At 40.6% G+C, this 12634-nt stretch overlaps 1 protein-coding gene across 11 annotated transcripts in view; it reads right to left on the bottom strand.

The window, feature by feature from the left end:
• Positions 1-12634, bottom strand: part of BLTP1 (bridge-like lipid transfer protein family member 1) — a 478785-nt gene that overhangs the window by 317915 nt on the left and 148236 nt on the right. For all 11 annotated transcript variants that reach the window (XM_089672161.1, XM_089672163.1, XM_089672166.1 and 8 more), the window contains exons 10-11: positions 9077-9227; positions 5427-5583 (exon numbers count right to left, since the gene is read on the bottom strand). In XM_089672161.1, coding sequence (XP_089528287.1) covers positions 5427-5583; positions 9077-9227 — 308 coding nt within the window. The remainder of the gene's footprint in view (positions 1-5426; positions 5584-9076; positions 9228-12634) is intronic.

Here is a 12634-nt window from a genome sequence, read left to right as displayed (position 1 = left end):
TGATTATTATTCTGTCCCTTTACTTTTGGTCCCTTAACAAGTGGGAGGCACATATGCAAACTGTTGTAATTCCTACACCGTTCACCTGATTTGGATGTAAATACCCTCAAATTAAAGCTGACAGTCTGCAGTTAAAGCACATCTTGTTTGTTTCATTTCAAATCCATTGTGGTGGTGCATAGAGCCAAAAATGTTAGAATTGTGTCGATGTCCCAATATTTATGGACCTCATTGTAGCTGTGATCAAAAGTTAAGCAATCACATTCAAAATCATGTTAAATAGGAGTCAGTACACACCTGCCATCATTTAAAGTGCCTCTGATTAACCCCAAATACAGTTCAACTGTTCTAGTAGGTCTTTCCTGACATTTTCTTAGTTGCATCCTACAGCAAAAGTCATGGTCCACAGAGAGCTTCCAAAGCATCAGAGGGATCTCATTGTTAAAGAGTATCAGTCAGGAGAAGGGTACAAAAGAATTTCCAAGGCATTAGATATACCATGGAACACAGTGAAGATAGTCAACATCAAGTGGAGAAAATATGGCACAACAGTGACATTACTAAGAACTGGACGTCCCTCCAAAATTGATGCAAAAACGAAATGAAAACTGATCTGGGAGACTGCCAAGAGGCCTACAGCAACATTAAAGGAGCTGCAGGAATATCTGGCAAGTACTGGCTGTGTGGTACATGTGACAACAATCTTCTGTATTCTTCATATGTCTGAACTATGGGGTAGAGTGGGAAGATGGAAGCCTTTTCTTGCGAAGAAAACGGCCAAGCCCAGATAAATTTATCAAAAACACATCTGAAGTCTCCCGAAAGCATGTGGGAAAATGTGTTATGGTCTGATGAAACCAAGGTTGAACTTTTTGGCCATAATTCCAAAAGATATGTTTGGCACAAGAACAACATCACCAAAAGAACACCATACCCACAGTGAAGAATGGTGGTGGCATCATCATACTTTGGGGTTGTTTTTCTTCAGCTGGAACCGGGGCCGTAGTCAAGGTCAAGGGAATTAGGAACAGTTCCAAATACAAGTCAACATTGGCACAAAACCTTAAGGCTTCTGCTAGGTATGCTGAACATGAAGAGAAACTTCATCTTTCAGCATGACAATGTCCGAAAGCATACATCCAAATCAACAAAGGAATGGCTTCACCAGAAGAATATTAAAGTTTTGGAATGGCCCAGCCGGAGCCCAAACTTGAATCCGATTGAAAATCTGTGGGGTGTTTTTGCAAGGAAGGGTGGAAAAATATTGTCAAGATGGGCCATGCTGATAGACTCATACCCAAAAAGACTAAGTGCTGTAATAAAATCAAAAGGTGACTCAACAAAGTATGAGTTTTAGGGTGTGCACACTTATACAACATATTATTTTAGTTTTTTTATTTTTACTTCTCTCCACTGAAACAATTTCAGTTTGGTGTTCAACTGGGTTGTACAGTTTATAGGTTACATTAACCACTTGCCCGCCTGAGGACTTACCCCCCTTCCTGAACAGGCCATTTTTTGCGTTACGGTGCTACGTTAATTTAACTCCCAATTGCGCAGCCATGCAAAAGCTCAACCCAAATTAAATTTACAGCCTTTTTTACCCACGAATAGAGCTTTCTTTTGGTGGTATTTGATTGCCTGTGCGTTTTTTATTGTTTGCGCTATAAAAAAAAAATAGATCGACAATTTTGAGAAAAAAAAACTATATTTTTGATATTTTTCTATTAAACATGTCCAGTAAAAAAAATTTAAAAATCAACTTTCGTCATAAATTTAGGCCAAAATGTATTTTGCTACATGTCTGAACATTGCTAAAAAAATTTCCAATACGTGTAAATTATACAAATAGTGGAATATATACTGGGATTTTTTTTTTTTCTACTAGCAATGGCGGCGATTGGCGACTTATAACGGGACTATAGCGAGCATTCTGACAATGGGGGGAACTGACTTGGTGTCACTAACATCCCCAGTGACACCTATACAGTGATCAGTGCTAATAAAAAGCACTGACACTGTACTAATGGCACTGGGCAGGAAGGGGTTAACATCTGGGGCGCTCAAAGGGTTAACTGTGTGCCGTTTATAACTGTGTGCTGTGTTTGGGCTTCACAGGGAAGAGAACTGACAGGAGCAGACAGGGGAGAGAACTGACTGGAGCTGCCAGGGGAGATAACTGTTTTGTTTACAAACAGTTCTCCACCCCATCGGAGATGCTCGGCAAACACCTGCTAAGACTCGGTGATTAACAGCCGAGGTCGCAAATGTTTTTTGTTTTGTTTTTATATATAGATATATATACAAAACTGAAGTAATGAAATGCTCATAGCTTCCGATTTCTTAGACTATAGAGATGATTCGCACCATTCCGGTCTCCAATCAGCTCTATGGTCAGCTGCATTCTCAGGTTCCACCGATGGCATGGGACTGCCCGAGAAGGCCGTGGAAGGCGGGGGAGGGCGAGCATCGTCTCCCGTTGTTTGAAAAAGCAATCCTGCAGCTAATTAGCCACTATGATTGCTTTTACATTAAAGCTGATTGCCTTCTGAAAAAAATTATACCAGGATAATGCCTGCAGCTGCAGGCATCATCCTGGAATAACCAAACTCCAGAGATGTACCAGTATGTCGCTGGTCCTTGTTGGGTATATATGCTGTTATTTCTTTTTCTGTATGCAGTCTCTGGGCTGAATGAAATAAAGAGAAGAAATCTCTGCCAGAAAAAGTGTGTGGTATGCCCACCATTAGAATATACCGCCCTCCATACACAAACTTCTAATGGTGGGCACACATTAGGTCGCACGGTGCCACATGCGCCAATTCCAAGATTGTACAAATGTCTAAATAGTGGCACGCTTGAATACAAATTGCCCATGTATAAGTGGTACCCCATATGGAAAAAGGATGACACCAAGTCCCAAACTATCTTGCCACTACTCCCCATGTAGTCTGGGCATCCGGGGGGCTCCACATGACTATCTTTTCCCTCATAAATACAAAACTTATATGTATAGCCTGTTGCCCTCTCACAAGTCTTATATATCTTGACCCCTGGGGAAGAATTGTTTAAATGCAAGGTGGCCAGAAAAATTAATGAGGGACTCATCAACGCAGATTTTTTGCTGGGGAGTATAGACATCTGCACCTTTTTTGTTAAGGTGATTTACAAGGGGCCAAATTTGGTAAGCTGGTCAAATTAGGGTCACCCCGAGGACTACAGAGTGTTTTGTCGTTGAAATGCATAAAACACATTATACTCTCATATCTATGCCTGGCAATGGCAGCAGAGAACACGGGCATAAGATGAATTGGGTCTGTGTACCAATACAACCGCAATTCATTTCTTTAGTAATACCCATGTTGAGGGTTAGGCCCCAAATAAAATTTAATTTGGAAACCGTAATGGGCTTCCATGCGAATGGTCTGGCAAGGTTTGAATTTGGGTCGGAGGCGATAAATTGTTGTGCATATAAATTGCTTTGATCCACAATCAATGCATACAGATCTGCCATGAAAAACAGCTGCAAAAAATCAAGGGGAATAGTTAAATTTGCTGTTTCCACCTGAATTCCGGGTTGGGCAGTGAATGGGGGGGAAGTACGGAAGCTGATTCTGCGGACACTGTGGTTTTGTGTGCAATGTATCAAGGGACAGTGACCTACTGACACTGCAGGTGCTGTCAGGTGCTGTGGCTGATCCCACTAACGCTGCGTTTTTGGGGACACTATACTAATGTGAATGCTGGTATAGTGCTGATCTGATCAAAGATATTGATCCATTCAGACACTATACTGGCAATGGAGGTTTATTGTGTATAAGCGTGTTCCCGACAATCAAGGGGTTAAATGTGATTACTGGTGTACTAATGGGCAAACTGTTGCCATCTGGGAAGGGCGTGAAAACCATGGGAGTGCGAATCACGTATATATATATATATATATATATATGATTTTGCACTCCCGTGCTGCCCTGTAGCAGTATTTCTGCTATAAGGTGGTCAGGAAGCAGTTACAGAAGCGTTTGCGTTACGGCGCTGCGTTACTTTAACTGACAATTGCGTGGTCATGCAACACTGCACCCAAATGAAATTTATGTCCTTTTTTTCCACTAATTGAGCTTTCTTTCAGTGGTAATTGATCGCCTGTGCAATTTTATTTTTTTTGCGCTATAAAAAAAAAGGCCGACAATTTTGAGAAAAAAAAACAATATTTTGGACTTTTTGCTATAAAACATGTCCAGTAAAAAAAATTAAAAATCAAATTTCATCATAAATTTAGGCCAAAATGTATTCTGCAACATGTCTTTGCTAAAAAAAAAATCCCAATACGTGTAGATTAATTGGTTTACAAGAAAGTTATAGCTTTTACAAATGGCGGTATAGATACTGGAATTTTTTTTATATACTAATAATGGCGGCGATCAGCGACTTATGGCAGCGATCAGCAACTTATAGCGGGACTGCGGCACACATTCTGACACTGGGGGGAACTGACTTGGTGTCACTGACATCCCCAGTGACACTAATACAGTGCTAAAAAAAGCACTGAACCTGTACTAATGGCACTGGAGAGGAAGGGGTTAACATTTGGGGGTAATCCAAGGGTTAACTGTGTGATGGGAGTGTTTTACAATGCAGCCCTCCTCCCTGTTGGCGTTTGTTGGTAATCACTGGCTGGGACCCGGTGATTGATACCCAGGGCCACGATCAGGGGCGCGGGTAGGCCGGTCGCACTCCCCCCCTACCTGGAAATGCAAAATCACGTATATATATGTAATTTTGCGCAGAGGGCCCGCCCTGCAGCAGTAAATGTACTGTGGGCGGGCCTTAAGCGGTTAAACAAGATACATTTTTTCCTAAACATGTCGATTATAAAGCATCTATTTCAGTATTAGTTATTTCTTTCTTCTAACTTCTACATGGCAGAGGTGTAACCAGACAGACGAATTAATGAAACATGAAGCAATAAACACATGGAACCTCACCGTAGCAGCATATTTATCCTAAACATACTAATAGGTCTAATGTATTTAAACTTAAACATTAACTTTTGAATGCTGTGTTGATACAAATGTAAAATATCCTTGCACTACTGCAACAGAAGGTGACATACAGAGAGCTTCCTGTATGGTTCAGTGATTTCACACGGCTAACTTCTACATACAACTGGGACCTGAAGCACAGAAAGGCCATTGTGTTACCTGATTACTATATGACAGTTGGATTCACTGACTTAAAGCTCTTTGGGAAATACAGCCAGTTACAGGAAGAGTTCTAGAATAGCATATACCTATACAATCTTTCTAGTGACATCTCAATAATACATTCCAGTGCTTTTGCCATACTATCTCCTACACATATATATTTCAAGATAAGAATATGTTTTTTCTTGTTCACAATTTACTGGATTTATGAGACATACGTACTTTGTTTTTGGTAAAAAGAAGATCTATTGTAGCATTTGCAATGATGTTCATTCTTAGCTCAAATGCCTGGATCTGTCGAGGTTTGCCAGGCTGTGCAATCTCTGAAACTTTCAAAATCTGATAATCTGGTGGGAAGAAAAATTTCCACAAGCATTCCCTGCCAGGAGAAGCAAATGGTTAGGTATACAGAAGGAATAATGCAGGCCATAGATGGGTCGAAAATCGGCCGATTTTTCGGCCGAAAATAAAATCGGCCGATTTTCGGATCGTTAGTGGGCGATTTGGTCGGCCGTTTTTCGGTATTTTGGCCGTTTTTTTTTTTCGGTAAAGTTGGAAAAAAATCGGCCGATTTTGCCGATCGGCCGATTTTCGCGGCAATTAGTGGGCAAATCGGCCGATTTTTTACCGATAAAAAATCTGCGCATGAGCAGTGACCTGCAAGAGGAAGACAAAAAGAAGAAAAAGAAGAAGAGGAAGACAATGAAGAAGAGGATGAAGAAGAAGAAGAGGAAGAAGAAGAGGATGAAGAAGAAGAGGATGAGGATGAAGAAGAAGAGGATGAGGATGAAGAAGAAGAAGAGGATGAGGATGAAGAAGAGGATTAGGATGAGGAAGAAGAAGAGGATGAGGATGAGGAAGAAGAAGAGGATGAGGAAGAGGAAGAAGAAGAGGATGAGGAAGAAGAAGAGGATGAGGATGAAGAAGAAGAAGATGAAGAAGAGGATGAGGATGAAGAAGAAGAAGAGGATGAGGATGAAGAAGAAGAAGAAGAAGAAGAAGAGGATGAGGATGAAGAAGAAGAAGAGGATGAGGATGAAGAAGAAGAAGAGGATGAGGATGATGAAGAAGAAGAGGATGAGGATGAAGAAGAAGAAGAAGAGGAGGATGAGGATGAAGAAGAAGAAGAAGAAGAGGAAGAGGATGAGGAAGAAGAAGAAGAAGAGGATGAGGATGAAGAAGAAGAGGATGAGGATGAAGAAGAAGAAGAAGAAGAAGTAGAAGTAGGATGAAAATAAGAAGAATTCCAGTCCAGCATAAAGTGTCTCTGCAGAGAGCTCCGCTATTTCTGACAGTTCTCTGACAGTTCCTTGACATTTACAGCGGTTGAAACATTGTATCTATTTGTTTCCGAATAAAAACATCTGTATCCTAAATGGAAACAAATAGATACATTGTTGCAACTTCTATAAATGTCAAGGAACTGTCAGAGAACTGTCAAAGAAATAGCAGAGCTCTCTGCAGGGACACTTTTTGCCGGCTCTAGACGGGTAGAAAATCGGCCGATTTTCTTTACCATTGATGGTAACGTCGGCCACTTGAACAACCGATTTTTCGTTTTTTAAAAGAAAAATCTGCAGTTTTTCTCCCCATCTATGGCCTGCATAAGTCAAGGTTAGAACAAAAAGCAAAATCTGACAAACTAAAGAGCAGATCTATATTGCTTTACACAAGCCTAAGCATTTCAAGTGCAATTGTTGAGAAGAAAAAATATAAGATCATTGCTTAAAGTAAAACTTTACACACAAAATAATTGCAAACAGGCAGCATTTTTTTAATGCACAAGGGAAATGCTGCTGTGTGTCTCTTCTGCATTAAAGTTACTTAGCAGCCAGTCCTCCCAGTAGGATCACTGAACTCGCAAGCATTACTGCCCTCGATCTGATGTTCTCAGTGATACCCTCACATGTATGGTGCAATCTGTTTACATACTGACTCGGGACTGACGCTTGCATTTGCCTTTTTTACACTGTCCGTTTTTTTTTTAATCACTTTTAATGTTATGTATAATGTAAATATCCCATGTGATAGCAACAGGCAGTGACAGGTACTTTTTACTGAGAAATGTGGGGTCTCTAGATCTCCCCTCTGCCCTCAAAGCATCTGCTCACACCAAGATTGGTGTGATCAGATGCTTTCCCAGTTTAAAAATGGCACTGTTTATATCAGGAGAAACCAAAATGATAAAATTCTCATTGCTTCTGGTTTCTTAGATATTAGATCACAGAGATGACTGGAGGCATTCCGGTCTCCGATCAGCTCTATGGTCAGCCAGCGCGACCGCTGGCTGCATTCTTGGGTTCCCTGGTGGGACAAGAGAGCCCCAGAAAGCCATCCTGGTATAACCACTCAAAGTCCAGCGACATACCAGTATGCTGCTGGTCCTTGCTGGTCTTTGTTGGGCAAATATGTAACAGCAGAGAACATGGGCATATCGTGAATTTGGTCTGTGGAACAATATGACGGCAAATCATTCTTTTTTTGTAATGCCAAATGTTGAGGGTTAGGCCCAAAAAGGTTTTAAATTCGAAAACTGAAAGGTTTCCATGTGAATTGTCTGGCAGGAGCTGAATTTGGGTGGGTGGCAATGTATTGTTGTGCATATAAATTGCTTTGGCCCACAGTCAATTGATACAAATCTTCCATGATTGGGGGGGGGGGGCAGCGGGGGGTGTGCATAAGCACTCACACTCATAATAGAAATAACAGAAATAGAAAGCAACATAGGAGTATGTTGCTTTGCCCAGAGCCTTGTGTGCACATTGCAAGTGGCAAGAAGTAAAAAAAAAAAAAAAAAAAACTTTAGAAAAAAATTCTTTTTACCATTATTTCTCCTTTTTTTTTTTTACTTAAAGACAAAATACTTTCATCAGAGTAGTTCAATGTTACCATAGTAACATTGTACTACTCTGGGGGCGGGTGATCAGGGTTTGTTTTTTGTTTTGTTTTTTCTCTTTACACTGCATTGCTGGAGCAATAAAGATTATTGCTCCTGCATGGCAATGCTTGCTTTGAACTGTATGAATGGGTTATATTCATGACAGTTCAAAATACTGATGATCTGTGACTGCCTACAGCTAATCACATGGTTCAGGGTGTTGTGCTTGGCCTATGTACCATGTGAGAGCTGTGGGCCAATCACAGCTCACCAGGAAGAGAAGCAAATCTGTTATCAGACTGGTTCATAACAGCTTTGCTAACACTGTGATCCTGTGATGGCATCGTATTCTGCTACATTTCTTTGGTAAAAATAACCCAAATCAGTGTTTATTATTTAGCCTGTAGGAAAATTACAGTCTACAAACTGGTATACAGTATCTTACAGAAGTGAGTACACCCCTCACATTTTTGTAAATATTTTATTCTATCTTTTCATGTGACAACACAGAAGAAATGACACTTAGCTACAATGTAACGTAGTGAGTGTACAGCTTGTATAACAGTGTAAACTTGCTGTCCCCTCAAAATAACTCAACACACAGCCATTAATGTCTAAATCCTTGGAGTTAAAGTGATTGTAAAGGTAAAAGGTTTATTTACCTTAATGCTTTCAGTGAATTAAGGAAGAAAAACCTTAGGGTACGCTGAGCAGCACTGTGTGTGTCAATGGATGCATATGGTACCGCTCGGTAGTAAGCCAGCACAAGTGCCCTCACCCTTTGGTGTGGCCCAGTCAGAGCTCGGATCGACCTTTTCCACACACATAACATATATATATATAAATTGCATGTTACAAAGATGTGTAGTCACACAATTTTCAAATGCAGACTGCATTTTGTAGTGCTCTTTTAAAATGTCAATCTTCTTTCAGGAATATTCATGTCTTTCAGGAAATGTTTTTTTTGTTAAGAAAACACAGAATTCATGTCTACCTCTGCCTATCCGCCCATGGGCCATAGTTAAAATCTGTTCCTTTTCCACAGACAATATCTAAACCCCAGCAAGGTGGCAAGTCTTGCAGCTTTGCATCTTCCGAATTACTTTCTTCTTCAACATTTTCCACAGAGTCTACTGGGACAAGTCCTTTAAATCAAACAAAATGATACATGATTGCAAAGATTGTACTTTAAGAACATATTCTTATATAAAATATAATATACGTTTTTTAATAATTAAGCAAGTACTTGAAGCAAGAAAACAAAATGTTTAGGCCATCCATACAATCAAGGTAAGTTTGCAAAAAAATTATTCCATAGACAGCTATTATTCAAATTCCCAAAGACCAGCTCTTTCCTGTTTCTACCAATGTACTTTTAAATACTAGGACCAGAAAACGTAAAACAATTTCATAATAGTAATGTTGATTGTGAAATCTAAACAGGATCATATATTCCATACAGTATTTTTTTTTTTACCAAAAAACATTAAAAAAAAAAAAGTGTGTATATACAGTGGGGCAAAAAAGTATTTAGTCAGCCACCAATTGTGCAAGTTCTCCCACTTAAAAAGATGAGAGAGGCCTGTAATTGGCATCACAAGTAGACCTCAACTATGAGAGACAAAATGAGAAAAAAATTCCAGACAATCACATTGGCTGATTTGGAAAGAATTTATTTGCAAATTATGGTGGAAAATAAGTATTTGGTCACCTACAAACAAGCAAGATTTCTGGCTCTCACAGACCTGTACCTTCTTCTTTAAGAGGCTCCTCTGTCCTGCACTCATTACCTGTATCAATGGCACCTGTTTGAAATTGTTATCAGTATAAAAGACACCTGTCCACAACCTCAAAGAGTCACACTCCAAGCTCCACTATGGTGAAGATCAAAGAGCTGTCGAAGGACACCAGAAACAAAATTGTAGACCTGCACCAGGCTGGGAAGACTGAATCTGCAATAGGCAAGCAGCTTGGTCTGAACAAATCAACTGTGGGAGCATTAATTAGAAAATGGAAGACATACAAGACCACTGATAATCTCCCTCGATCTGGGGCTCCACGCAAGATCTCACCCCCTGGGGTCAAAATGATCACAAGAACGGTGAGCAAAAATCCCAGGACCACACGGGGGGACCTAGTGAATGACCTGCAGAGAGCTGGGACCAACGTAACAAAGGCTACCATCATTAACACACTACGCCGCCAGGGACTCAGATCCTGCAGTGCCAGGCGTGTCCCCCTGCTTAAGCCAGTACATGCCCGGGCCCATCTGAAGTTTGCTAGAGAACATTTGGATGATCCAGAAGAGGATTGGGAAAATGTCATATGGTCAGATGAAACCAAAATAGAACTGTTTGGTAGAAACACAACTCGTCGTGTTTGGAGGAGAGAGAATGCTGAGTTGCATCCAAAGAACACCATACCTACTGTGAAGCATGGGAGTGGCAACATCATGCTTTGGGGCTGTTTCTCCACAAACGGACCAGGACGACTGATCCATGTACAGGACAGAATGAATGGGGCCATGTATTGTGAGATTTTGAGTGCAAACCTCCTTCCATCAGCAAGGGCATTGAAGATGAAACGTGGCTGGGTCTTCCAACATGACAATGATCCCAAACATACCGCCCGGGCAATGAAGGAGTGGCTTCGTAAGAAGCATTTCAAGGTCCTGGAGTGGCCTAGCCAGTCTCCAGATCTCAACCCCATAGAAAACCTTTGGAGGGAGTTGAAAGTCCGTGTTGCCCAGCGACAGCCCCAAAACATCACTGCTCTAGAGGAGATCTGCATGGAGGAATGGGCCAACATACCAGCAACAGTGTGTGCCAACCTTGTGAAGACTTACAGGAAACGTTTGACCTCTGTCATTGCCAACAAAGGATATATAACAAAGTATTGAGATGAACTTTTGATATTGACCAAATACTTATTTTCCACCATAATTTGCAAATAAATTCTTTCCAAATCAACCAATGTGATTGTCTAGATTTTTTTTCTCATTTTGTCTCTCATAGTTGAGGTCTACCTATGATGCCAATTACAGGCCTCTCTCATCTTTTTAAGTGGGAGAACTTGCACAATTGGTGGCTGACTAAATACTTTTTTGCCCCACTGTATTTAGTTACAGAATATCTATGACAGTGCCTCACCTAACAACAGTCTTAGAATATTTCAGATAAGGGGTGAGGATTTACACAACACACTCATGGAACTGGGGTTTTTAAAAACATTGATTAGGGTTGCAGTTGAGATGGTGCTATGTGCCCACGTTTAACTGAACAACTCCAAAAAGTAAGTAGACAAGAGACAGTAAAAGGCCTGGTTAGTATTTAAAAAAAAAAGAAAAAAAACCATAGCCACTTGCAGGGCATTGACAGACACTATCCTCTTTTCTTCCTTGCCCTACCACCAACAGCCCTAGAAAGACTGGACTAACACAAGTACCAATAATCGACACACACTCCCTCTTTGTGCAACAAAAAAAAAAACAATTCAGTATAAGCTTGGGTCCTCTATATTGGGCTCATGCTTTTATCCAAAAAATGTTTATGTTTCTATTCTTTTCATTGAGAAGCACTGGTGGTCCCCCTGCAAAACAGAAACATTGTCACAGGTGGCAGATGAACCGCTAAACCTATCAATGATAGGAGAATCGTGCAAGAAATATAGTCAAAAAAGAAATAGGCATGAGCCGTGACATAAAAAGAAAAAAAGATTTCCGGCCACGAAAAATCTTTTCTGTAGCAACATGAAGTGAAATTGAAGACTTGGTTGGTCGAATTTGTAAACCAATGGAGGCACAATCGAATTACAAACCATGCTAAATTTCAGTTTTTCTAAAGGAAATGTGTTTGGAATTTGACCTGTATGGCCTCCATAAGTTTAGCATTAGTTTTAAAAGACTTGCCTTATTCCCTCCTGTCTGCTGATGCACATGTCGAAATATCTATACAAAAATGTAATCACAGCACAAGTTGCAGGTCTTTGCAGTGCTTCCAGTTCCTGTTCCATAGGAAGAGCCAGAACAATCTCATCTATCTTTGCCTTACTCTATCCCTCCCAAAAAGTGGCTGGGTTATTTTAATTTTGGGCACGATTGGCAGGTTTGTGGGCATTTCCGGCATGGATTGTAAGCGAAAAAAATCAGCAATCCTCTGAGCTCCCTCTCCTAGTATGATGCGCACACAACTACCTTACATGTAGCAATAGTCTGCCAGTACTGCATTAGCCATAGAAATGGCTTAGTTGCTAACCAGGATTTGTTACAATGATCAGAACTGCCGAAGCCACATATGATGGCCAAAACTCATCTCCCACAATCATGACCGGCAGCAGCAGTAGAGTGCCAAGACAAGATGCTGCAAAACAAACAAAAAGTATTAGAACATATATAAAATAGCTCCAATGTGTCATTGTGGAAATAAAGCTTCATCTCTTCTAGCAGTGTTAATATGATGTGTGTGTGTGCACACTGGTAGGAGAGCGAGCTAGGAGGGTGCTATTCCTGGTCTGATCGTTTTTAATACAGTCCATGCAGGTAACATCCACCACA

Source organism: Staurois parvus, unplaced genomic scaffold (assembly GCF_062004578.1).
Source record: "Staurois parvus isolate SC_StPar_1 unplaced genomic scaffold, SC_StPar_1.0 ptg000122l, whole genome shotgun sequence".
NCBI classification, from domain to species: Eukaryota; Metazoa; Chordata; class Amphibia; order Anura; family Ranidae; genus Staurois; species Staurois parvus.
Note: the sequence above shows the minus strand (reverse complement) of the source record. Positions and strands in the feature narration are given on the sequence as shown.